Raw genomic sequence first — 26,063 nt, forward strand, 5'->3', positions numbered from 1 at the left:
TGTGTCCTATGGTTCCTTCAGAAACATCTCTTGGTATGTCTTCGGAGATCCCAGTAGATTTTTTTAGACATTATACCATGGATTTTCCAGAAATTTTATCAAAATGTTCACAAATAATACTGAAGATTTTTTTAAGGAATCCTTGAAGGACTTTCTAAGAAACCTCACGAGGTTTGTTTCGAAAAACCTCGTAAAAATTCTGAAGACACCCAGCCAACACAAAGTCTTATACGATGTAGAATAGCATGTTGAAGTGGAGGCCATATACGTACATGCTTCCATTCAATCGCATCCTATTCAATAGCATATGCGATCGTGTGTTGGCTGGGTACCTTTGGGAACTCCCAGAAGAGGTTCTTCAAAATTTTCAGGAGGAGTTCTGGGGCAAAAATTGGTAGAGAAATTTCTGACGCTATCTCTAGCGCAGTTTCTGGATAAATGCCTAGGATAATACCTAGAAGAGTACCCCTTTAATTCTTAAAAAAAAGTCATGAGAACATCTGCAATAAATTTCAAGGAGAAAATGTTTGAGAATTGTTTGGAGAGATTTCTGGAAAAATCCAAAGCGCAATTTTTGAAGAAATCTCTTAAAATTGGCAAAAATCTCAGACAAAAATACTGGTGGTATTCTTAAAGAAACCCCTGAATAAATTTCCGACGAATCTCTGGAGGATTCTTTATGGGAATCATTGGAAGAACTTTTGCAGATTCTTATATAGGAACTCACATAAAAAAATATCATACGATTTTTGAAGGATTTCTACACAAATGTCTCTTAAATACAACCAGCAGAAATTTCTGAAGGAAATCCTGCATAAACAGAAAAGACCATGAGAGGATTCTTTGAAAAAAAAAACCATTGAAGAAATGGAAAAGGAATCTTTGAAATAATATCTGGCAGACGCTGGGGGCTGGTGAATGCTCTGCAGGTGTTTAGAGAAAAAAATATTTTAAAAGTCCTTGTAAAATGCTTAAGAATGAATTCTGAAATAATTTCTGCTTAAATTGTTAAAATAATCATAAGAACAAATAACTCTGAAAGAACCCCTGAAGGAATGTCCGAATAAGCTCAAATTAATGTCTGGAGAAATACCTGAAGGAAGTATTGGAGAAACCCTTGGTGGAACTTCCAGAAGAATCTCTTGAGAATGTTCTGTTAGAGTTACAACCTCCAAATATTTGCCTGACCTGATACTTGTATTACCTGGAGGAACATCAGGAGCAGAGCAATAATTTCTGAAAAGGTTTTAAGAAAATATTGGAACTTTGATGGAAAGCCCTAGAGAAATTTCTGGGAGAATCTCCAAATCATTGTGAAATATCTCCTTGAATTGCATGTTTTGAAAAATCGTTGGGAGAAACTAACGGAGAAATTCCGGAATGAAATAATTGAAGAAATTCTCAAGAAATTTTCAGATAAACTTTCGGAAAAATTCCCAAAAAACCATCCTGGAAATAATTGCGATATTTCCGGAGGATTTTTTTTTTCACAAATATTAAAAAAAAATGAAACAATAGCAGCATGAACTTTGATGTAGCAATCCTTGAAGGAATTTCCTAGGATACGCGTGGACCAGTTTCAAAATGAATCTAGGGAGAAATGTTTTGAGAAACTCCTGCCGAATTCTCGAAATTTCTAGAGGAATTCCTGTAAAATCTTCTTCTTCTTCTACTCCTCAGGGGTGGCCAGACTGATGTATTCCTGTAAAATCTACGGAGAAACCTTATTGAAATGTCAAAATGAAATGATAAAAAATCCTTCAAGCATCTTCTTTCTGTAAACATTCCAGAAAACCTTCGATAAATGGTGTAGAAATCCTAAGGAATTGCTTGCGGTGTCCCTGAAGGTTATTCTGGAAAATTTTCTGAAAATTTTAAGGAGAATTCTTCTTTAACTCATGAAAAGGATTCCCTCAAATATGTCCTTTCCTAATTACAGAAAAAAATCGTGAAATAATAATGCTTCGAGCGGTTTCCCCGGAACAATATTTAACTAGGCGCAATAGTGAAATCATTTCCTTTGGGGCGTACCAGAATAGGGGGCGCTGAAATTTGAAAAACTTGAGTAACCAACTCTGATTTTTCCATGACAGCACTCATCATCAATACAAGGTGCTTAACCAGCTCATTCATAATTTAAAACAAGCAAACCCTGCTTACCTCACAGCGTTGATTAAGTTTTGGCAAAACCCGACACAGTTGTTCATCTCACCGGTTTTATAACTTGTGCCCAGCCTCCCAGCCAGCCGTGCTCTACTCTACTCTACATTGTTGTTGTGGTGGTGATGGTATGAATAATGGACGACATCGTTTATTAAAGTTTGCGCACGGCAACTGAAACGCTTCTTGCTTGGGGGCGAACAAGAAAGTGACAATATTGTCGACTTAATCGACTGTCCAGTCCACCATGTCTCTCCGGTGCGCATTTGGGTAAAAGTAGGTTAACGACGACGCATAATACCTTCTCGGGAAAAATGAGCCGGAGATCAGCCCGAGCAGGAGGGGATGTCAAGATTAAAACAGAAATATGATGCGTTCAGCGAGTAGCACAAACTTTTATGTTGTATCAATGATTCGGTGACTCAGTTTCACAACTTTATGAACAGTAACTACCAAAGATCAAAAAAAAAACAATTCTATTCTGTTATGTTCAGCGAGTCAGGCTACACCTGCATAAGCTTAAGCCCGCAGGGTTGGGGACACAGACCATCATCAACGTAATTCGGCTATAGTTTGGTGACTCAATGATCTAGCCGGAGAAATCATAAAGTCGAGAAACAGTCGTCACTCCCGAAAAGGCTGATTTGCAAGTTTACCCTACATTGCATTGTATGAAAAGTAATCGCCTTAGCTTTGTCCGCAGTAGTCAGTTGTAGGTTAGAAAACCATTACATATACCATCAATCCACTATCGCGGTGGGTAAGTACTGAGGCCGAGTTGGCCACTTTGCGCAATTCAATTAACCCCGGTGTTACCATACTGATGATGGTCGGTGGTCTGGCCACTACTGTTCGCTGTTCAAGCTCAGACCCGTGCCAGATAATAGGAGGACTAGGAGGAGGGCTTTTAATATACGCGAGGCTAGCTCCTTGTTGGCAGCTGATGGTTGCATGAGCAAATATGAGGAAAACGAAGCTTAGCTATCTACAGTACATGCATTAACGGTTTGAGTTTTTTGTTTTCTTGTCAATATACGCCCCCATTTCGCGCCCAACTCCTTAACGATAGCGGTTTACTGTGTCAGCGAAGAAAGAAAAGATTCGTTTTACAGAAGTACGATTTTCTACGATTATTGTCGAATCAATTTGAGAGTGAAATTCTACAGGCACACAACAGCACTTTGAGTGATTCATATAAGTGGTATCTTATGTTCTACACTGGAACCTTTAGGTTAGGTAGAGCAGGGCATGTACAATTATAATTGTTACCTTAATTACGAGATTTCAGGTTTGTTTCAAGGCGTGGCTTAAGGATGTTTCAGTGGAGGTCTTAAAAGGGTTTCAGGGTGTTTCAGGTAGCTTCAGGAGGTTTCAGAGGGGCTTCATCGAGGTGTTCCCGAGAGTATTAAGGGGACTTCATAAGGTTTGAGGTGTTGTCCCATGTTATTAGAGAAAACATCGGACTACCATGCTGCACACGGCAGTGTAGGTCTCAAGAGGCTTCAAGGCTTTCAGGAGAGTTTCAGGAAAGATCCTGAGGGATTTTAGAGCACGGTTTCAAGACGTTTCACGACGACGTAGGAAGCTGGCTGCATCGACGGCCGGTCGACAACGGACCAGATCTTCACTATACGCCAAATTCTCCATAAATGACATGAATATCAAGTTCCAATGCATGAACTATTCATCGACTTCAAGGCGATATAACAACAGGTCCAGGAGGCTATCCTCGGGAACTTTCAAGATTGATAAAAGTATCCAACAAGAAAAGTGCAGACTGAAATTGATTCTCAAATAAATTTCATTGCTTTTTTTTTCCGGATATGCTTCCAATAAAATTAACCAAGCAATCAAAACACCATTCTTCTTCACCACCGTAGGAAAGAAAGGGTAAATAAATTTAAAATCCACTCTCACTTTATTTTTCGCATTTCACTATCGGACTATCGGATCGACGGAGGAACGTACGAAACGTAAACAAACCAACCAACAAAAGCCGTGACGAAAGTGGCTGGCCGACTGACTGTGGGGGGTGCCCATAAGCAGACCAAGCCACCGGCTGCGGCGATGAGGAAACAGGTTTCGCTCTCCGATGCGCTGGTGTGGTAAGGTGATCTCATCGTGCGGTGAAACGTCACGGATTACGTCTTCTCCGGATCGTGGATGGTTGGAGGGATGGACGGACGAAACAAGCCTTGAAAAATCGTGTTTTCTCCTTCTCGAGCCCGCGGTGATGATGCGATGTCTGGAGCTGGCTTGTAATGAATGGTTGACGTGCTTGTACGGAAGTTTGGATGAGAAGCGTAATATTTGTTGCGGAGTAGGATAGGTGAAAGGAGTGAGTGAAAGAAGCTGGTAATAAAATAATTAATTGAGGCACGGAGGAAAATTTAATATTTTGGAATGTGCCTCAACATTCTGTTGAGGATGATCTTTTCGAGTACCATCCCCGTCGTGACCATCGAGCATGTTGTTCTATATGCCGACGGGTCTCTGGGGGGATTCCCCACCTTTGGCAATAGAACCAGGCTCTGCCTCTTCTAAACTTCTAAGAAAACTCTCTCATCCAGGCATTTCTGCATAGCAGACCTGAACACCTCGGGAGCCTCTGCAATAGCTACTTTTAATGCCAGGTTTGGGACTCCGTCCGGACCTGGGTCCTTACCTACGCTAAGGGACGTTGCTATCTCCGCAAGTGCAGATCGGTTACTCTCTCCTAGACGTAAGCCGAAAACCCCGTCTGTACTATGAAAGGAGGCGAAGGACTAGGATCATAGCACGGCAAAAGCAGAACATCTCTGAATATTGTTTTGTAGGAGCCATTACACCTCTCGTCTTGGCCATCAGCATCCTTTAGGCATCACCGCACGGATTCGCACTCTGACCGAGACCCTCGAAGCAGGCCTTTATGCTTGCCCTTATCTCGGTCTTCAGCGCGGCTTTTGCAGCGGCGAAGTCCACCCGTCCGTCGCCCTGTCAGCACGTTCACTTTGGCGGCCACGAAGCCCTCAAAGGTGGTAGACACCAACTCCTGGACGGGGTAAATAACCGTCTTCCATATCTCCGCCATTTTTCTGGACCCACCCGCGACACAATTGCCATTGCCGGCGGGTACTCAGTATGGGTCCGCTATGATGGCGATATCCGTCTCCCACTCAGAAACTACCGACCTGACAAAGCAGTTGCCGAGCTGCGTCACAGTGGTTCAGGTTCAGCTGCGTTACCTGCAGTGTGCAGGGTGCCGGGCACCTTGCACCACCCGTTGGGTGCCTATTGTTCACGGATTTCCCGGAACATACATCATACAAATGGGTGGACTCGTGCTGCCTTGTGCCTTATGCCCTTCGGCGCCACATCTCCTACACAGTTTGCTCCTGCCAGGGCCTTTGCAGTTCCATGACTTGTGTCCTGGTTCCAGACACCTGAAACAAACCTCCGGTAGCTCGTGGCAGGTCAGATGGCATACTGACCAGCCCACCTTTATTTTAACGGAGGTACCATGGCTACCTGTGTCTCTGCCAGCCCCTTCCGTAACCGAACGGCTGAAGTGGCCACCATGCCTCAGTGCCGTCACGATCTCTTCCATTCCAGGGATCTCGTCTAGGTTCTTCACCTTCACAGCCACCTCCACTGTAAGAGCCCACCAGACTTTTGTAGGCGGCGCGCTTGCGTTCCTTGTTGCGCTTGAGCCCTAGGAACATTATGCATCGCCTTCAAGACGTTAGAGTACTTAGACTATCTCGTCTTAAGGACGAGTGCGTCGCCTTTCTCGCGCTTGGCATATACGTCTTCTGGGATTGGTATCCCTACGCTTCTGCCCATCTAACAGTTTTTTTTTCTTCTTCTTCCTCTTCCGCTCAACTGTTGTCCATAAGGGGTCCTTCCCTGGTTAACCCTAATTTGTGGTTGCTGAGAGCCCAACAACGGTCGTAATCCGACTTACTGGCATTACTGCCGGCCTCGGTGTTTGTAACCACCTAGCCTTGCGGGCACCACCAGGCAACTCCTTACCTGACGGCTGCCTCACCTGCTTCTGCGCGTGCTTACCAAAAACAACCGCATCCACCACAGCGTTTGGGCTACCCCCGAAAGTGAAGGCCCCTCGTCTGGGTAGACGTCGTAACCTTTGCTTTCGCCGGTTCTGCCACTGCTTCCACAGTTTCTACGAGTTACTCGTGGTCTTGCTTGGCTTCGTTCATTGACTTTCGAAGTTGCTTATGTTGGACATATAGGATGCGAAGTCAATGCTGTTGCCAAGCTGCTTCACAGCCATTGCAGAGAGTGCCCGTCTCACTTTTGATTGGTGGCCTTCATCAACCACGCTCAGTTTACTATTTTCCCCGACAGGCTGGCCGGGGAAGGAACCGGACTTTCAAAGCCGGCACTGTGTGCACAGCTCCGTACTCCTCCTTCCTGTCCTCTCCACACTCATTCCTCAGTACGGGTCGGTTGACACCTTCAATCGGGGTTAGTAGTGCAATTCTTAGCCAGCATCTACGCGTACAGCCGTAGACTTTAGAATCTAAACTCAAGAACAGTTTGGATAACCTAGGATATCCCGACTGATCTGATAGTGTCTATTAATCTTTCATAAGACATTACGGACATGATAGATTACAAATCGTAGCTTTGTATAATAAAAGAAGTTTCCGTTACAGCCGTAGACTTTAGGATCTCAACTCAAGAATAGTTTGGATGACCTAGGATATCCCGACTGATCTGATATTGTCTATTAATCTTTCAGAAGACATTCTGGACATGATAGATTACAAATCGTAGCTTTGTATAATGGAAGAAGTTACTGTTACAGCCGTAGACTTTGGGATCTAAACTCAAGAACAGTTTGGATGACTTAGGATATCCTGACTGATCTGATACCGTCTATTGAACTTTAAGAAGACTTACTGGACATGATAGATTACAAATCATAGCTTTGTATAATGAAAGAAGTTACTGTTACAGCCGTAGACTTTAGAATCTAAACTCAAGAACAGTTTGGATGACCTAGGATATCCCGACTGATCTGATATTGTCTAATAATCTTTCAGAAGACATTCTGGGCATAATAGATTACAAATCGTAGCTTTGTATAATGGAAGAAGTTACTGTTACAGCCGTAGACTTTGGGATCTAAACTCAAGAACAGTTTGGATGACCAAGGATATCCCGACTGATCTGATACTGTCAATTGAACTTTAAGAAGACTTACTGGACATGATAGATTACAAATCATAGCTTTGTATAACGAAAGAAGTTACTGTTACAGCCGTAGACTTTAGAATCTAAACTCAAGAACAGTTTGGATGACCTAGGATATCCCGACTCATCTGATATTGTCTATTAATCTTTCATAAGACATTCCTGACATGATAGATTACAAATCGTAGCTTTGTATAATGAAAGAAGTTACCGTTACAGCCGTAGACTTTAGGATCTAAACTCAAGAACAGTTTGGATGACTTAGGATATCCAGAAAAAATATTCTGCATCATATTCCACCATTTTTATGCAATTGACCACCAAAACAACAGGAAAACGTAGAAAAAACTCCATAATAACGCTTGGAAAAAATCCGGCTTCAAAGGGTTAACCCCCCTTAAACCTCCTGAAAAGTCCTGAAACGCATTAAAACGCCATGAAACGCCTTGAAACGCTTTGAAACACCTCTAAAACACAAATTTAATCCATGTGAAACACACCTGAAAGCTTCTGAAGCCCCCCAAATACCTCTGACACGCCTTAAATGCCTTGAAACGCTTTGGAACGCCTCTGAAACTCCCGTGAAGTTCACCTGAGAGCAAATGAAGCCCCCCAGAAGCACTCTGAAACCTCTTGAAACGCCCTGAAACGCCTCTGAACCTGGGACTTTATGGCCTCGGACGTTATGATACTGCGCCGTTTGCAAGATCTAGATATTATCTTCAGGCTTTACGTTTCACTTCACTCTTTATTTTTTTTTCCCTCAGTGCACCCGATCCATAACGTGTTGCTTATTCGATGCTTACATCTCACACTCTCTTCCTCGTCCAACAACGTCCAACCAATTGTTCAATCCACACATTCCTCAAAGCGTGACGTATAATTTGGTATTCCGGGGGAGTGCATCCCCACACACACCTGCACCACTCGCCACGGCGATGGATCACTCTCTCTTTCTTTCTTTCACCATGAACCGTTGCTTTTACTACACGTCGTTGCCGTTGGAGGCGAGGGATCCGGCCTGGCGCTGGTGATGATAATGGGGATATGCGTCCGGTCCGGTTCGGTCCGGTTGTTTGGTGTCAGTTCCAATCAGTAGTTATCATTGCGCATCGCGTTCGACCCGCATTCGTCCTGGTCTCCGCTTGTTTGACGACATCGGCCCGAAAAAGAAAAAAATAAGGTGGCACGCGACCTCCACCCGGTTAATCTAATAATTGCGCGGTTTATTTGTTTTGCCCATTTAGATCTGGGCTTGTAACAGAAATACCAATTTTAGAGAGCTCCGCGCAAGAGGGCTCTTCAGCAACGCTCGTCCACCAAAGAGTGTGGCTTGCTGACGCGCGAACGCGCGGAAATCTCCGCGTCTGACTGCTGGCTGCGGTTTGGCCTCGCTCGTTGCTGCGGCTTCTTACTTGGTGCTCTGCAAACAAAGCTTGCGTAACTCCGAATTTAAAATTAAGTAAGAAGTGGCTGCGTATTAACAACTTGAACGGTGCGCGTTTTTATTTTCTGTTTTTTTTTTCTAGTCCGCGATTTACGCGTAGGTATTGTGTTTTGCTTTGGTTTGCTTGATCGAGTGTGAAGGAGGCGCCGTCCGACGCTGCCCCCGTCGAGTGCGTCTACTACATTGTCGCAGAAAAGAGTGAAGGAAAAAGGAAAAGTGTAAGAAATTTAGGCAACAAGTGCTTCTGAAGTGTAACCAAAGTGATTAACACTACCGCCCGCGTCGGTCTATGATAAAAGTGATCCTGCCGTCGATTTCGAGCAACTCGACGGATAGCGAATCAAACGGTTTAGGAACGGTCCAGTAAGGCACTGGAAAGTGAGGAAAATTTAGGTAAGTGGATCAACAGCGTTTACTCGCTAGTTTAACGCAAATATTACTAAATCAAATCAATTTTGACAAGTTCAATGATCAGTTTAGGGTTATGACTTTCTGGTAGACAGACAGATGGAAATTCTTAAAGGAATTTCCAACGTAAACTTGAAAAAGTTATGTTGTTCTCTTATTTTACATTGTTTTTAATGGAATTCCTAAATATAATGACAAATTTGGCCATGTAGTTTCCGGCTTAGAATAGCACACGGATATTGGTAAGAACAATCAACAGACTTCTCTATGGATTTCTCCAGAAATAACACTATATTTTCATACAGTGATTTCTCTAGGCTTTCTTATGGATTTCTACCGATTTTTCTTTCAATAAACTTCCCTTAGGATTCTCCAGGCAGTCCTGATGGGGTTGTACATACTAGAAATTTCTGCAGAGATTGGTCCAGCAATTTCTCCTAGGATTTCTTAGGAAATTCTTACTTCGATACTTCTCGGATTTTTTTAGGGATTTCTCTAAAAAAAATCTATTGAGATTCCTTCAGGAATTCCTGACGGGATTATTCAAGACAATTTTCTTGGGATCATTTCAGAAGTTTCTCCGGTGATTCTTTCAGCAAATCCTTCAGAGATTATATACAGAGATTCTTCCAGAAATTACTCATGGAATTCCTCCAGGAGCTAATATTAGCCTTCCTCCGGGAATTGTGGCTAAGATTCTTCAAGCAACTCCTGCTGTGATTCTTGCAGCAATTTGTCTTAAAACTCCTCCAAAAATTCTCACTGTGATACCTTCAGGTAATCTACTAGGGAAGTTCCAGAAATTCTTCCGGAAAATCTCCTTGAGATTTATCTAAAGATCCCTTCGGTGATTCTTCCAGAGATTTCTTCAAGGATTTATCCAGGACTTCCTCCAGAGTTTCTTCCAGAAATTCCACAGAAGATTTCTTCAAGAACTTCTATTGACCTCCTTCCATGAATTCCAGCTGGAATTCTTCAAGCAATCCCCATTAGAACTCCTTCAGAAATACTTGTAGGGAATTCGCCTGGCATACTTACTCGCTGCAATACTTTCGGGAAATCCTCCTGAGATTCCTCCAGAAATTCCTCCTGCGATTCCATCAGGGATTCCTGCAGTATACTTCTTCCGATTCTTCCAGGAAAACTGTAGGTATTCCTCCAGGCATTTTTAGGGGAACTATTTTTAAGATACCCCCGGTATTCCTGCGGTTATTCCAGCTATTCTTCCTCCAGAAATTCTAACTGTGGAACTTTAGAAATTATCCTACGGATTCTTCTAGAGCTTCTCCTGGATTTTTGCTGGGGTCTTTCCAAGCAAACTTCCTGGAATTCTTGCAGAAATTTCTTTGATTGTTCTACCACGGATGTTGCGGTCGGGGTTACCTTTCGGAGCTCTTTGTAGCAAAATTCTACCGGTGAGAATCAGCTCAAAGCTGTAAGATTTTATTAATTAGAAGAGCACAAGATAGCTAGAATTAAGTTACTTACAATTGGTCTCATACTTAGTAATTTACGGTATTTTTAGTTCACTTTTGTTTCGCAATAGGGTAGTTTATAAATAAATCTGTAATTAGTTATTTTACTATTAGTATTTCAGGGTAATTTAATAAAGAATAATAATTCACTTTTACAATTCAGGTTGCACTATACCGTATCAAAACAATGATAATCAATTTATCGCCTATCACCGTCTCTGACAGTTCGCCTTCTCATGAATACTCTACTCACACTTTCGTATCCAAACGTTCTAAGCTTTCGGGGGGCGCGCCATTAGACGCATTCGTCACAACATCCTCCCCCCTTGCTGAACCCTTGTTCAGCGGCACCGTATCCGCGACTGCTGGCTATACTGCGCCCGTCGCTATCTGCATCATCACGATCGCCCACTGCTATTTCATCCTGCCTAGCTACGTCTAAAATAGCCAGGTTGCAAACCGCTCTCCTTCTTAAAGTTCCGTTAGTTGTCTCAACGTCCGCTAGTCGCACTGCTCCGTCCTTACCTGGATAGGTTCGACAAACACGACCACGTATCCATTGGTTCCGTACCTTCCCGTCGGCCACCACAACCAAAGATCCTTCCTTTATGGGCGCAACATCGGTGAACCACTTTGACCGCCGAGATATTATTGGAAGGTATTCATATTCAACAATCCAACGATTCCAGAACGAGTCCAATTTGTTCTGGATCAGCTCCCAGCTGCCTTTTAAAGCTTGTCTCTCGTCCACTGGTGCTTTGACTGGTTGCCGAACACCGTTTGAGTTGAGCATAAGGAAACGGTTCGGTGTTAATGATTCATGCTCCTCGCTGTCCAATGGAAGAAACGTCAAAGGCCGCGAGTTCACCATGTGCTCCGCTTCAGCCAGCAAATTGATGAACGACTCGTCGTCCAACTTTCGGGACATGGGCAATGATCCGAGTGCCGTCTTCACGGATCGAACCATCCGTTCCCAACATCCACCCATATGTGGGGCAGACGGCGGGTTGAATCTCCATTGGGTATTCGTGTCGGTGAAAGTGCTGCTCAAGCTACGATTAATATCCCGCAATTCATTCTCTAGTTCCTTACTGGCTCCAATGAAGTTCGTGCCGTTGTCACTGTACACCTCTTGTGGCGCACCTCTGCGAGCAACGAATCGCCGAACTGCCTTCTTGCACGAATCGGTAGATAACGTATGCACTACCTCCAGGTGGATGGCCCGAACTGTTAGGCACGTGAAGATCGCTACCCAGCGTTTCACAGCACTGCGGCCAACTTTCACTTGGTAGGGCCCAAAGTAATCTATGCCTACAAAAGTGAAGGGCCGAATAAAAGGTGTTGTACGAACTTGCGGTAGCTGGCTCATCTTCGGAATTACGGGAACAGTTTTGTATACACGGCACCATTGAAAGCGTTTTGCTACGACTCGGATCCGTGTTCTCAACTTGGCGACGTAGAACTTCTGGCGAACTTCATTCACAATGGTTTCATTATTGGCATGACGAAATTTCCTGTGATACCAGTCCAGTAACAGGATAGTTAACGGGTGTCCTTTGGGCAGTATTATCGGGAACTTGGTGTCGTAAGCCATGCAATCTGCGGAAGCAACGCGGCCATCTTCGCGCAACAATCCATATTCGTCCAGCAATTATGGAAGGTTCGCTAGTGGACTGCTCCGGCTCAGCGCTCGTCTATCTTCGAGAGGCAATTGTGCGTTCCGGCTCATTGTAGCAACCTCATCTGGGTAACCATCCGACTAAGCCAATCGCCAGAGGTAGCTCTCGGCAACTCGCAGATTCTCGCTGCTAATATCCGTAGTTTGCTCTCTTTTCCCTTTTCCGATCCTTCGCAGAAGCTTTTCAGCGAACCGGTGAACGTATGCCAGACTTCGTAGCAGCCGCTCAAATTTCGAAAACCGCGACACCTCGATTATTGGAGATGACAAAAAATGACTGCAGACGTAGGCAGGTCGCAGCTCTTCTCCTGTATCTTCCATCGTCACCTCGAACTTGTCCTGTGACCAATTGCAGTTTGGTCCTTTACCCCAATTTGTGGCTTCATCAGCTACGTTGATTTTGGTTCCCAGCCAACGCCACTCATCGATCTTCGACAAGCTCAGAATCTCGTTAACCCTGAACGCTACATACTGCCGATAACGTCGAGTATCCGATTTTATCCACGAAACAACGGTGCTTGAGTCGGTCCAAAAGAACGTTTGTTTGATCCGGACAGAATGACCTTACAGAATGGTCTTACGCAAGCGTGAGCCTATCACGGCGGCCTGCAATTCTAGTCGAGGTACGGAGGTTAGTTGTAGTGGAGCCACCTTCGTTTTAGATGCAACTAGTGCACAGCGTATCTGTTTACGATCTCGAACACGGAAGTATGCTACGCATGAGTATGCTTGTGCACTCCCGTCCACGAATATGTGGAGTTCCACGTTTTCGTAGCAAGTAGGTTCGTACCCCGGAAAATAGCTCCGAGGAATTCGCACGTTGTCCAGCTCATTCAAACTCTGCAGCCATAGTTTCCATCGCAAAAACAGGGCGTCGGGTATCTTTTCATCCCAATCCACCTTCGCTCTCCACACATCTTGCAGCAGTATCTTCCCTTGAACTACTAGTGAGCCGACTAGCCCCAAGGGATCGTAGATCTTCATCACGAAGCTTAGCATCGCCCTCTTAGTCGGTGCAGTCTTGTTTTCCAAGTCATCTTGTAGGCTAATCGTGAAGCAGAACAAATCTTCGCTCGGCAGCCACGATATTCCAAGCACTCGTTCGAAACCACTCACTCTGGTTGATCATTGAAAGGCTTTTCACCGTAGTTGGATTCACTTCCCCGATGGCTTCCAGAACTGAGGACCGGTTTGACACCCAGTTTCGAATATGGAAATCTGCTTTCCGGTGGACTTCTGCTACTTCCAACGCTAGTTCGACGGCTTCTTCTTCTGTATCGACGCTATCAAGATAGTCGTCCACGTAATGTTTGTTCTTGATCGCTGCTGCTGCCCGCGGATATTCAGGCTCATTCTCCGTTGCGTTGCGGTTCTTCACGTACTGTGACTGCGCGGGAGAACATGTTGCTCCGAAGATTGCGACGTCGGACTCCATGGTCACAAACGGTTCACTTGGCGAATTACGGAAGACAAAAAATAGCGCACTTCGATCTTCCTTCCTGATTCCCACTTGCAGGAACATTTCCTGGATGTCTCCGGAAAACGCAACTTCGCGTTCTCGAAATTTGAAAGTTACGTTCAGCTGCGGAGTGAGCATATCAGGACCCATGAGAAGCATCGAGTTCAACGATACTCCATTTACTTTCGCCGCCGCATCCCAAATAACACGCAATTTTCCCGGTTTGTTTGAGTTCAGCACGATTCCTAAAGGGAGGAACCAGATACGCCGTGGGTCGAACTCGGCCATTTCTTCATTCGTTACTACGTGGACGTAACCTTTCGATTCATAGTCTGCTATCTGTTGCCGTATGCTGTCGTACAACGTCGGGTCCCTTTGCAAACGCTTCTCAAGACATCTTAATCGACGCTCCGCCATCGGACGGCTGTCCGGAAACTCGATGGAATCTGTTTTCCAAAGCAGTCCGGTCTCGAACTTCCCACTTGCGGTCCGAACGGTAGTCTCCTCAAGAATTCTACGCACTCGTTGGTCTTCACTTCCCTCCAAGTTAGGAGCCAAGGCAACTCCTAAGCTTTCCACTGAGAAAAACTCGCGTACGTAGTCGTGAAGGTCATGCTCTGTCGTGTCGGCGCATATGTGCATTTGACGGTACTGGAAGTTTTCTTTTCCCCCTCGTACGCGACCACATACGACCCAGCCAATGCGAGTTTTTGCAGCGATTGGTTCTCGTTCTTGGCCTTCTCGAAGTTTCGTTGTCGTCAACAGGTGCGAGTTACTCAACCGATCAACAGTCCAGGCACGGCCCTCGATAACTGCTGACTGGTAGACGACGCAGATGCTGGAACTCTTTCGCCAGTTGTACAGCATCCAGCGACTGTTCCGGTAATCCTAGGTTTTCGACGGTATACACTTCGGACAGGTTGAAACGCCTGTCACCCCCAAGTTCCGAAATGCTCAGCGTGTCCAGTTCCGTAGTTGCAATTTTCTTGTTTACTCCACTAGTCCAATGGATGCACAAGGAATGTGCTCGCCCGTTTACTCCCAGTTTGTCGGCAATAGCTTTTTCCACGATAGTCACAGATGAACCGTCGTCCAAGAATGCGTACGTATTCACCGAACCATTTTTCCCGTACAATGTCACAGGCAGAATCTTGAACAACGTCGATGGAATGGGCTGACGGTGGATGGTAACAGTGGCATCGGTAACTGGCTGTTTCTTGATAGGATCCGAGTGTAGTAGACGATGGTGGCGCTTGTCACAGTTGTTGATACCGCAAACCTCTCCTTCGCATGACCAGCGTGTGTGCGAAACGAGACATCGACGGCACAGTTTGTTTTCCTTTACGAAATTCCACCGTCCATCCATCGACAGCTTCTTGAAGATTCCACAACTCGCAGCTGTGTGGTCGTGAGCGCTGCATGCAGCACAACTTTTGTTTGCTATTGCCTTGTCTTTTCCGCTTTTAGTTCGCCCTTGCCGATCCCCAGATGGGTTGACAGCTTGAACTGCATCCTTCTGCTCTTTGTGTCGAGGCTTATCGTCCTTTGTTGGTTTTACTGCGACAGAAAAGTTCGTTACTCCACTGGTGGCGGTTGTGACCTTCCTCATGTACTCGCTGAACGCCTTCAGATCAACTAGTGGTAAGTTCTCTTGGTGCAGTGCCCAGTTGAACTTTATGTTGGCCGGCAGCTTATCCACGAGCTCTTGCAGAAGGATGGGATTAGAAAGGTGATTTTCCATTCCCACCGCTTGCAAGTGTCCACACAAGTTGGGGGCAGGTGTACCTCGGACCTTGGCGACCAGATTGTGAACGATCTGTTCTGGTCTTCCGTACAGTGTCTGAAGCGTCGATAGAACCTGCGGTACGGTGAACGGATGGAGAAGGAAACTGCTAACAGCTTCCTTGGCGACTCCTTTCAGCGATCGTTGTAAGCGTAGGAGATTTTCCGAGTCGGTGTAGCCACACGCCACGGTGGAATGGTTGTAGCTACTGATGAAGAGTGGCCATTCGATGGGATCGCCACTGAACGCTGGAAGATCTCTGGATATGACCTGCCTCGCTGCCAACTGTTGGGGATTCGGGCCCTGCATCACTGATTGGCAGTGCAAGGGCGCGAAACGGTTCGGGTTTGCGGAGCCATACGGATCGAACTGAGATTGCCCTAACGGATCTGTCAAAGGTGGCCCTAACCTTGGAGGTACAAAGTTTGCATTGGGTGTTCCTACTCTCCTATCCTGACTAACGGCACTTGGGCAAGGAGACACTCTGTTTGAAACATTGTTTGGCGTACCACTTACCGGAATCGCTGGTGGGTTTGTACTCACGGCTAAACCTCACTGGAACGTTCCTTGGAAGTTAACGTTCTGTTCTGCTGGTATGCGTGTGTTCGTCACCGAGAAATGTTCAGCTGCTGAGCGTTGTTCTGTCGCCGGAAGTGTTCGACCGCTGAGCGCTGTTCCGCCGCCAAACCCTGTTCGACTGCTGAGCGAGGTTCCGCTGCCGAAAACTGTTCGCTGCTAAGACGCAAAACTTCCAGCTGCTCGACTAATTGTTGCTCCTTCTCCAAAAACGATTGCTTCTCTTCGACTCGCCTAGCTTGTTCCTGGTTGTACTGTTTCTCAAAAAGCTTCAGCTGATTAACAAGGTCCAGTTCACGCTTCCTCCGTACATCATTTTCTTTCTTATGCTGCGCTTCGACGTCGTGCTGTCTCTTCAGCATGGCTTCGATGTCTTGTAGACGTTGCCTGTCCTGCTCACGCTGTTCCTCGGATTGCCTCAGTAGTCGGATTAATTCCTGCTCACGCTGCTGTTGCTGCTCAGCCGCTTCCAACTCGTCATGGCGCCGCGTGTCACGAAAATGCTGCTGCCGTATCTCGCTTGTTTCGCGCTGCCACACTGCATAGGGTAGAGGATTACCCATTAGCTTTGGGACGATCCGCGGAAGCCTTTGCGTATTTGCACTTCGGGCGATCTCCGAACTCGTCTGAACTTGATTGTCGTCCAGGAGGCGGACATACGGTTGGATGTTAACCAATGGTAGAAGTTTAGGAATGTTAACTTGTCGTTCCACTTCACATTGCTGTGCGCTGAGAGGTTGGTTTGCACAACCGTCTTCGATTACCGGGCTGTCTCCGATGGAAATGCTAACTGTGGTGCGAGGAACCGATTCTGTAATTCCAGCTCGGATCCGCTGGTGACCACGATTGGAAAGTTCGCTGATTTCCAGGGGTGTTGACGATCTGGCAGGCCCACCAGCTTGTTCTGGTTGCATCTGTTGATGATCTTGTGGCTTAAATCCGGTAGAACTTGAATCGACAGCCGGGCCACCATCGGTAGACATTTGCTGGTGTTTGATCCATGCTTCTACTTTTTGTCAGCTGCTTGCCTGGCTCCGACTGCTTCGTCCGCTTCTTACACTCACCAGATCTTCATCCTGTTGGCGCAGAAGCTCATGTTTCCGAGCTAAGTATTCTGTCTCCCTTTCCAGCTTCTCGTTTATCGCCTTCTCAATCAGCAACTTCTCTATCTGCAATCGTTCTCCCTCCAGCTTTTCCCGCAGGCATCTTTCGTCCTCCAGCTTCTGCAGATCACGGGCGATCTGGGCTCGCCGAGCACTCGACGTACTAGACTGGCCGGCTCTGGAGCTAGCGGGGGGCGGATGGACTTTCGGTAGACATTTTACACAGATGAAGTCTTTAGCTCGTACTGTAGCTTTATCCACTTTCGCGCAAGAAAAATGGTACCAGTGCTACCATTTTTCTTGCGTATTTTCTTGCGTATTTTTCTTGGTACATACTCCGCACTCTACCATGTAAATCTCGGCATTGTTGGGCCGCGTACATTCCGTACATTCGTAGTCTCCACCGTGCTCTACGTCGATCACCGAAGGTTCGAAATCCCCGTCATTCCGAAATCGCACCTGCGCATCGTCACTGGAAAAAGGTTGGGAGCCTCTGTCGGTTGCATTTTGAGTCACTCGAGTTTGCGACCGAGTCTGACGCACGAACGATTCGTGCTGCATGATGGTACCACAATTCTTTGAGAATGTTGCGGTCGGGGTTACCTTTCGGAGCTCTTTGTAGCAAAATTCACCTTTTGCCGGTGAGAATCAGCTCAAAGCTGTAAGATTTTATTAATTAGAAGAGCACAAGATAGCTAGAATTAAGTTACTTACAATTGGTCTCATACTTAGTAATTTACGGTATTTTTAGTTCACTTTTGTTTCGCAATAGGGTAGTTTATAAATAAATCTGTAATTAGTTATTGTACAATTAGTATTTCAGGGTAATTTAATAAAGAATAATAATTCACTTTTACAATTCAGGCTGCACTATACGGTATCAAAACAATGATAATCAATTTATCGCCTATCACCGTCTCTGACAGTTCGCCTTCGCATGAATACTCTACTCACACTTTCGTATCCAAACGTTCTAAGCTTTCGGGGGGCGCGCCAATAGACGCATTCGTCACAACAACGGATTTCTCCTGGCACTCATCCAGGAATTCCTTCCGAGATTTTATCCAAAGATTCCTCCAGAAATTCCTGCATACACTCCTTTTGGCCTTTTTTCAAGGATACCTCAAACAAGTTTTCCTGCGGTTCTTCCAGCAATTCCTCCAGAAATTCTTACTAGAATACGACCAGAAATTCTTCTAGTGATTTCTATACGAATTTATCCTAGCATTGTGGCTGGAATTCTTCCGGAAAATCTTCCTGAGATTCCTTCAGTAATTCCTCCTGTAATTCATTCAGGGCCTTCGTTACAAATACCTTTACCGGTTCTTGCAGGGACTTCTCTAGGTATTCCAAGGATTTTTTTCTTTGGATTCTCCCAGGCAATTACTCATAGGATTTATGCTGAGATTTCTACAATAATACATCCCAGAATCCTTCCTCTTGAGATTTTTCCTTTGATTTCTTCAGAAGCTTTCCGGTTGTTCCGCCAGGAATTTTTATCCAAGGATTCTCTCATATGCTTCTCATGCTCTTCCTCCAGGAATTTCAGCTCGATTTCTCAAGCTATTCCTGCTGTGATTCCAGCAATTCCTCCTAGGACTCCTCCCGGAATTCTTCCATGGATTCTTCTAAGAATTTATCCAGGGGTTCCTCCAAAAACTTGCTCGGATTATTCAAGGCAATCTTCATAGGAGCATTGCTTTCTGGGTTTCCTCCTGGAAATCTTAAAGGATCTTAAAGGAGGAACCCCTCTTGATTTTCATCCAGGAACACCTCCTGGGATTCCATAAGCGATTCCTGCTGCCCCTAATGTGTCAGCAATGCATCCTAGGTCTCCTCCACAAATTCTTATTGTGATATCTGCAGGAATCCCTATATTTTTCTTAAAACTCACCCAGGAGATTCTCTAGAGTTTTTATTCATGGATTGCTAGGGTGGGGCTAATTTCAAAAAATCTCTCCGATATATGATTTCCCAAGTGGAAAGTGATCTACTAGTCCAAATAAGTCAGCTGTACAAAAATGAGCGATTTCGGTTGATATTTAGGGGTGGCGCAAAGGGTTCAAGTGAAATTTTTGCTAGAACAAACCTTCAAAAATCATTTCAAATTTAATTTTCAAACTTATTTTTTCTAGACTAAATCGGTGATTCTAGAACCCAATTGGGCCAAATTTGTGCTCAAAATTGCGATATCTCTACTGGTTTCTGAGATATTTGAAAAAAATGTCGTTTTTCAGTTTTTTTTTTTGGGTTGGGTACCAAAATATGACATAAACAATAAATTTGCAATGGAAGTCTTATAGGAATTGCCGAAGGTATTCCAAAACTATCTGCTACAGAAATTCATTTAATACAAAGAAATTTCAAAAAAAAAATGTGTGGAATTTCCCAGAGTAAAAACATTTCAGAGGATTTGCCAATGATATTAAAGCCAAATAAACTATATCATTATACTAAGAAATTGATCCTGGATCGGTATTTACTTTTACAAAAAAAAGCAAAATAATCTAGTAGTCACTGAAACTGGCACCCTGGGAAAAATCCAAAAAATTCCAATGAAAGCCCGTAACGTGGGAAGATCACTTTTTCGGGTTGCGTTACGGAGCAACCTAACCGAAACGTAGTGTCGTTCTTTTTTTCAGTTTTTGAATATATGGGTTCTGGTTCATGACCACAACCAAGTTAACTAATTTTATTTTGCAAATAGGTAAAAGCCTCCCCATCCGAGGTTAAACTTGATGCAAAGGAAATCAAATTGAGTTAGGGATCATGTATGTACTAACTCAGACTGGTAAGTGCTGGTATGCAAAGAACATACCAGAATCCTTATTACTGAACAAATATTCCTTTCTTGGAATAGTATTGCTGCTAATGTTAAAATCCGGAGCTTATGCTTTCTACTTGGGAGAGTTTAGCACTAAAATAAGGGCGATGCTGGGTTCCCGATGCATGGTCAATTACCAGTGCTCTTTTTGTGTTTTCTATAGGAAAGAAGAAGAAAACTCAACAAAAACTGTACCAAAATCGATACTTTATTGACCTTTAATGGCAATGGAGTAAAGCGACGTGCACTACACCAATGATACGGGTAACGTTGCAAAAAAGATCTAAATCTGGTTGCAGGAATATGTAAAAAAAAATCCAACAACATTTGTACATACATTTTAAGCAAGATCCATAAAAGGAGTTTCATAAGAGGATCAGGGCATTCAGTAGTCGTAAAAACTTGAATAATTTGAAGGCACAGTGTGTATAAGGCTGATACAAATTCAATTTTGACTTTTGCGGAATCCAAAGTAAGCTCGATATCCTGCCACAATGCGTCTCTGAATTTCTCTGCTGGTGTCGTTGTCGGCGGTCACCAGTGAGCCCTAGTACACGAATTCTTCAACCGCCTCGATTTCAGCACCGTCGATAGAAATTCGGGTTGGCGGGCGCGGTGATTCTCGCCTGGAGCCCTTTGCCATAATGTACTTTGTCTTCGACACATTAATGACTAATCCGGATCGCCTAGCTTCACTCTTCAGTCGGATGTACGTTTCAGCCATCGTCTCAAATTTACGAGCTATCATATCAATATCATCAGCGAAACCAAGCAGCTGAACGGACTTCGTGAAAATAGTCCCACTCGTGTTTATCCCCGCTCTCCTTATTACACCTTCTAACGCAATGTTGAACAGCAGGCACGAAAGACCATCACTTTTCCGTAACCCTCTGCGAGATTCGTAGGGACTCGAGAGTGTCCCTGATACTCGAACTACGCACATCACTCGATCCATCGTCGCCTTGATCAACCGTGTCAGTTTATCCGGGAATCCGTATGCGTGCATAATCTGCCATAGCTGTTCTCGATCGATTGTATCATACGCCGATTTGAAATCGATGAACAAGTGATGTGTGGGCACGTTGTGTTCGCGGCATTTCTGCAACACCTGGCGGATGGCGAACATTTGGTCCGTTGTAGTGCGTTCACCCATGAATCCAGCCTGATATTGTCGCACGACCTCTCTAGCTATAGACGGCGGCATAAAATTTGAGAGAGTATCTTGTGGGCAGCGCTCAGTAGTGTGATCGCGCGGTAGTTTCTGCAATCCAACTTGTCGCCCTTTTTGTAGATGGGACACACGATACCTTCCATCCACTCCTCCGGTAATACTTCCTCCTCCCAAATCTTGTTATTAACCCTCTAATGGATACCTGGGGTCCATTGGACCCCAGACCCACTTTAAAGTGGTCGCAAAAAAGTTTGGATTGACACATCGGTCCCGTTTTCACAGTACCTTCAAACTACACCACGATGAGTTATTTGTGCAAAAATAACAAATATTTCATGGCGTACTATAGATTATTTTTTATGTCAAAGTTGAACCGGGCGATTTTGGTCCCCTGGGGTCCATTGGACCCCACGACACGAATGATTATATCTTGTGATCGTCACTTCCTAGAATAATGCTGTCTTCGACAGCATTGTTCAATAGACCAAGGGCAATCTTGTGACGAACAAATTGGATTGGAATTAGCCCAGTAGGAGGCGCTATTGTTTATTCAAATTATGGATTGAAAGTTAAATTTAGCTTGAATATCTTGAGATTCGGAATGTATAGAAAGTTTATGTCTTCGGCAAAAGTGTTCAATACATCAAGGATTATTTGGTAATGAAAAATATTTTAAAGTTTTTCTGCAAAATGGCGCTAATTAGTTCGTATATGCCCAGCATCCTAGATTACCGAGTGGCAAGCGTCCTCAAATAAGAACGCTTCTTTTTAAGTGAATTTCTTGAGAATAACACAATATAATTACGTTCTGTTCACAATACCAATACTTCCAATTTGGTGGATTTACTTCAGAATTGACTCACCCGGATACCTCCAGGAAAATTTCTGAAGGAACTCCTACCAGGATTCTTCCAGAAATTAATACAGGGATTCTTTCAGTAATTCTTCCCGAGGTTCCTCTACGATTTCATCTGGGAAATCCACTTAAAAGCCCTCCGGAAATTACTCCCAAAACTACATCAGGAATTCCACCACGGATTCAACTAGGAATTCGTAAAAGGATTCTTCCACAAATGCTTTCCGAGATTCCTCCACGAAATCCTCCCAGAATTTCTTCAGGAATTTGTCTCCGAATTGCTCCCGGGTTTTCTCCAGAATTTCCTCCCGGGTTTCCTGCATGAGTTTTTCTAGGAAATCCACTTGAAATTCCTCCTGGGATTTCTTCAGGAATTCTTCCGGGGGTTGCTTCAGGAATTCCTCCTGGGATTTCTCCAGGAATTCTTACAGGTATTTCTTAACGAATTTCTCCCGGGATTCCTCCAAGAATTCTTCCTGGCATTCCTCCAGGAATTCCTCTCAGGATTCTTTCAGGAATTTCTCCCAGGATTCTCCAGAAATTTCTCCCGGGATTCCTCTAGGAGTTGCTCTCGAGATTCCCCTAGAAATTTCTTCCAGGATTCCTCCAGGAACTCCTCACGGGATTCCTCCAGGAATTTCTCTCCAGGAGTTCCTCCCGGTTACGGGAAGGAAACGTTGAAATTTACATTCCATTTTATTCGATTTTTCATGAAAATATATTTTGTATCACAGAGAACAGACATCCAAGCCTATAGAAAATTGTCTCGAAAGCTGTGCAAGGATTCAATTTTTTTAGCGTTGACAACACTAGCGTCACCTATGCGGCAAGTTGCTACAATTAGTGGTGAGTACGCATATCTACATTAGTTTTATATTCACCACCGACAACAGCGTGGGAACATTGGGATAGCAGCGCCACTACGATGTTGCACTTGTGTTGCCATTTCAAATGAACGTTTAATTCCTTACACAGTTGTGAAACTGAGCTTGGATGTCTGATCTCTGTGCTGTGGAAAATTGTGTAGATTATGATCAAAGTATAATTGTGTATATCCCATAATCTGTAATATAGACACTATAGATTCCATATGCTTTCCAAGGTGCAGACAACTGTAAGGGGCCGTCCATAGATGAAGTGGGTGTAAAAATCGTCAAAAAATGCTACGCCATTTATGGATGGCCCCTAACCAAGCGATCTATCAATTCGTTTAGCCAAACGAGATTTACGGAACGATAACGACTGTGGGTTGTGTGACGTCATTTTCTATTAGTCACACTAAATTCACTATAAAACACTCTAAAATTGCGTAATTCAACTATTTCTCCCCATGTCTGTAGATTCTATAGCAGTGGTCACCAAACTGCGGCCCGCGGGCCGCATGCGGCCCTCGACCAGGTTTCGTGCGGCCCGCGAGCTGATTTTGAAATGTATAAGAAAGTAGCCCACGCATAGATTCCATAATGAAAATATTTTAAAGCTTTCATGAGAATGAATATTATCTACTGAAGTTTTACCAATATCATGGAGAGTTTTTCAAAAGAAGTAAGATTTTTGAAAGCTTCACAAACTGTAAAATAATACTTTTTATAATTTTGTTCCGAAAATATTATACCGTTATTAACAACAGTTTCGGTTAATAACGGTTTGTTCTCTATCATGAATTTTGGACAGAATTCGTCATTAGTAATTTGTTTAATTTCACGAAAATATAATAAAAATAATTTCTCTTTTGTTTTTATCGGTGAAAAAAATTCTAGTATTCGATATACTTTATATTCAGTACTTCTACCAGGAAAAAATACCGAATTTTCACCCTCAATTTCTCTTCGGCCAAACTTTCGGAGTTTCGTAAAAATCTTCAGGGATTGGGCTTCTGGGAATTCCTTTTAAAATATCTTTTCTAAATTGGCTACAAATACTCGCATGCATTGCTCAAAAAATATTGTCTGCAGGTTTTTCTTCATTGGCTTCCTAAGAAATTACACAAGAAAAACTTAAAAAAAAGTATATCCAGGTAGTTTTTCGCAATTTCTTCCGAGAGCCCTGAAATCTCTACAAATCATTCTGACAATTTCTCAAAATCCACGAGAAGTCCCAAAAAACCTCACACTTCCAAGATTTTTTTTTTAAAGAGAGTTCGATATAGTTTTCAGGAAATCCCTAAGCTGCAGTGAGAAACTCCATTCTGCACTTATAATCTGCGCTATAAGACGTTGTAAGTTTATCCACAATATTCTTAAAGTGGTTAATGTTGTTCTAGCCAGCGACTTTATTGCTTATTTTTTGTATAACTTTTAAGTTACTAGTCTAAAATAATTTGCTCAACATTATTGATACGAAGTATACAAAAATTAAATATTACTGTCTTGAATTTCCTATGAATTGCAGAATTTTTCCAAGTGAAATAAAATCTCCTGGCAACTCCAAGTTGTGCAGTTCTTTGCTCTTGTTCAATATTAAAAAAAAAAATAAACGAATGGATTGTGTGTTGAATCATGAAAATTGTTGAAGATAAACTCTTGAATGACTTGCGGCCCGCAGTCTCTTTTCGAAATTCAATTTTGGCCCGCAAAGACAGTTAGGCTGAGGATCGCTGTTCTATAGTGTCTATATTCGGTAGGTCCATGTCCTGCCAAATAACAGCTGTAGACATCATCTCTATAAATAATAAGCATCCCGCACCTGCGTCTCCCAATAGGAGAGTTCGTATCAAATGGCTCATCAACTGAACATTTTTAACCTGCCCAACAACTAAGACACCATTTTTCTAAGAAATCAGGATCCTGAGATATTATGAGATAAAAAATTTGCATGCTATCTAACACTGCCTAGTGGTGGAATATCGAATCAAACGGTCCATAATCTATAAGTTCTTGACCAACCAAACAACTTTGCCGAAGACATCAACTATATAAGTAATCAGGATCCTGAGATATATGAGATTTAAATTTTAATAGTGTTACGTCTGTTTGTCTCTGATTCCTCTTGGGTTTATTCAAATATTACGAAACACAAAATTTGACAACTTAAGGGCTCCTCCCTTCTCCGTGCAACAACTTTTGTATGGAAAATTTTGAATGAAACGTAACACAGCGCTAGACCACCTCCCACTCCTTTGCGTTACGTAATATTTGAATGACCCCTTTTGACCCGCTGGACATATATGTCTACTCGTCTACAGCAGTGCGATTTACCCTATTGTTTCGGTACGTCTTGTCCTTGTCCACTTGTTAAGGTACGTTATATCCTGTAGATCGGGGGCATTTTTCAATGCTCACTAGCACCACCTAGCGGAAACTTCCCGAACTAAATTGTTCATCACTAGATAGCCTTGACTTTCCTAACATCTTTGCTGAAAACATCACCCTTTCAAAAAGTAAGGATCACGAGATACGCGAGAATATATGTTGGGGTCCAATGGACCCCAGGGTCCCAAAACGGACCTTCATTTAAGGTATCCTCTTGAGGGTAAACCAAGTGTAGTGCTTCTCCACCGTTTTTTCGAAAGCTTGCTTGGTAGTTGATCTGCTCTAGCGGCTTTGTTGTTTTTCAACCGGCCAACCTCCTCCTCAATCTCTTGGAGGTCAGGGGTCAGAAGTCTTTCGTCCTGTGCACATACTCCTACATCTGTTACCACGCCACCTTCGGTAGTTGCAACGTCGTTATTGAGGTGCTCATCGAAATGCTGCCGCCACCTCTCGACCACCTCACGCTCGCGCGTGAGAATATTCCCGTGATTATCTCGACACATGTCGGCTTGTGGCACAAAGCCTCTGCGCGAGCGGTTCAGCTTCTCGTAGAACTTTCGAGTGTCCTTAGCGCGGTACAGCTCTTCCATCGCTTCGCGATCTCGTTCTTCCTGCTGGCGCTTCTTCATCCGGAAGAGTTCTGCCTGTTCCGCCTGTCTGTAACATGCCTCAT

At 44.0% G+C, this 26,063-nt stretch overlaps 2 protein-coding genes across 4 annotated transcripts in view; one reads left to right on the plus strand and one right to left on the minus strand.

The window, feature by feature from the left end:
• Positions 1–8,174: 8,174 nt before the first annotated feature.
• Positions 8,175–26,063, plus strand: part of LOC109427360 (salivary glue protein Sgs-3) — a 155,274-nt gene continuing 137,385 nt past the window's right edge. The window contains exons 1-2 of one of the 3 annotated variants that reach the window (XM_019702895.3): positions 8,175–8,821; positions 8,889–9,199. The gene's annotated coding sequence lies outside the window, so the exon portion shown is untranslated. Of the gene's footprint in view, positions 9,200–26,063 lie in introns of all 3 variants that reach the window. The other 2 variants (XM_062845050.1, XM_062845049.1) reach the window with 2 other exon arrangements.
• Positions 10,985–12,283, minus strand: LOC134288745 (uncharacterized). The gene has a single exon (XM_062854545.1). It carries the CDS (start codon positions 12,281–12,283, stop codon positions 10,985–10,987), a length of 1,299 nt encoding a protein of 432 aa, XP_062710529.1.

The sequence above is a fragment of the Aedes albopictus genome, chromosome 1, assembly GCF_035046485.1.
Source record: "Aedes albopictus strain Foshan chromosome 1, AalbF5, whole genome shotgun sequence".
Taxonomy (NCBI): Eukaryota; Metazoa; Arthropoda; class Insecta; order Diptera; family Culicidae; genus Aedes; species Aedes albopictus.

Coding starts and splice junctions, on each gene's coding strand:
- LOC134288745 (XM_062854545.1), bottom strand. CDS start 12,283: ATGGCTTACGACACCAAGTTCCCGATAATACTGCCCAAAGGACACCCG.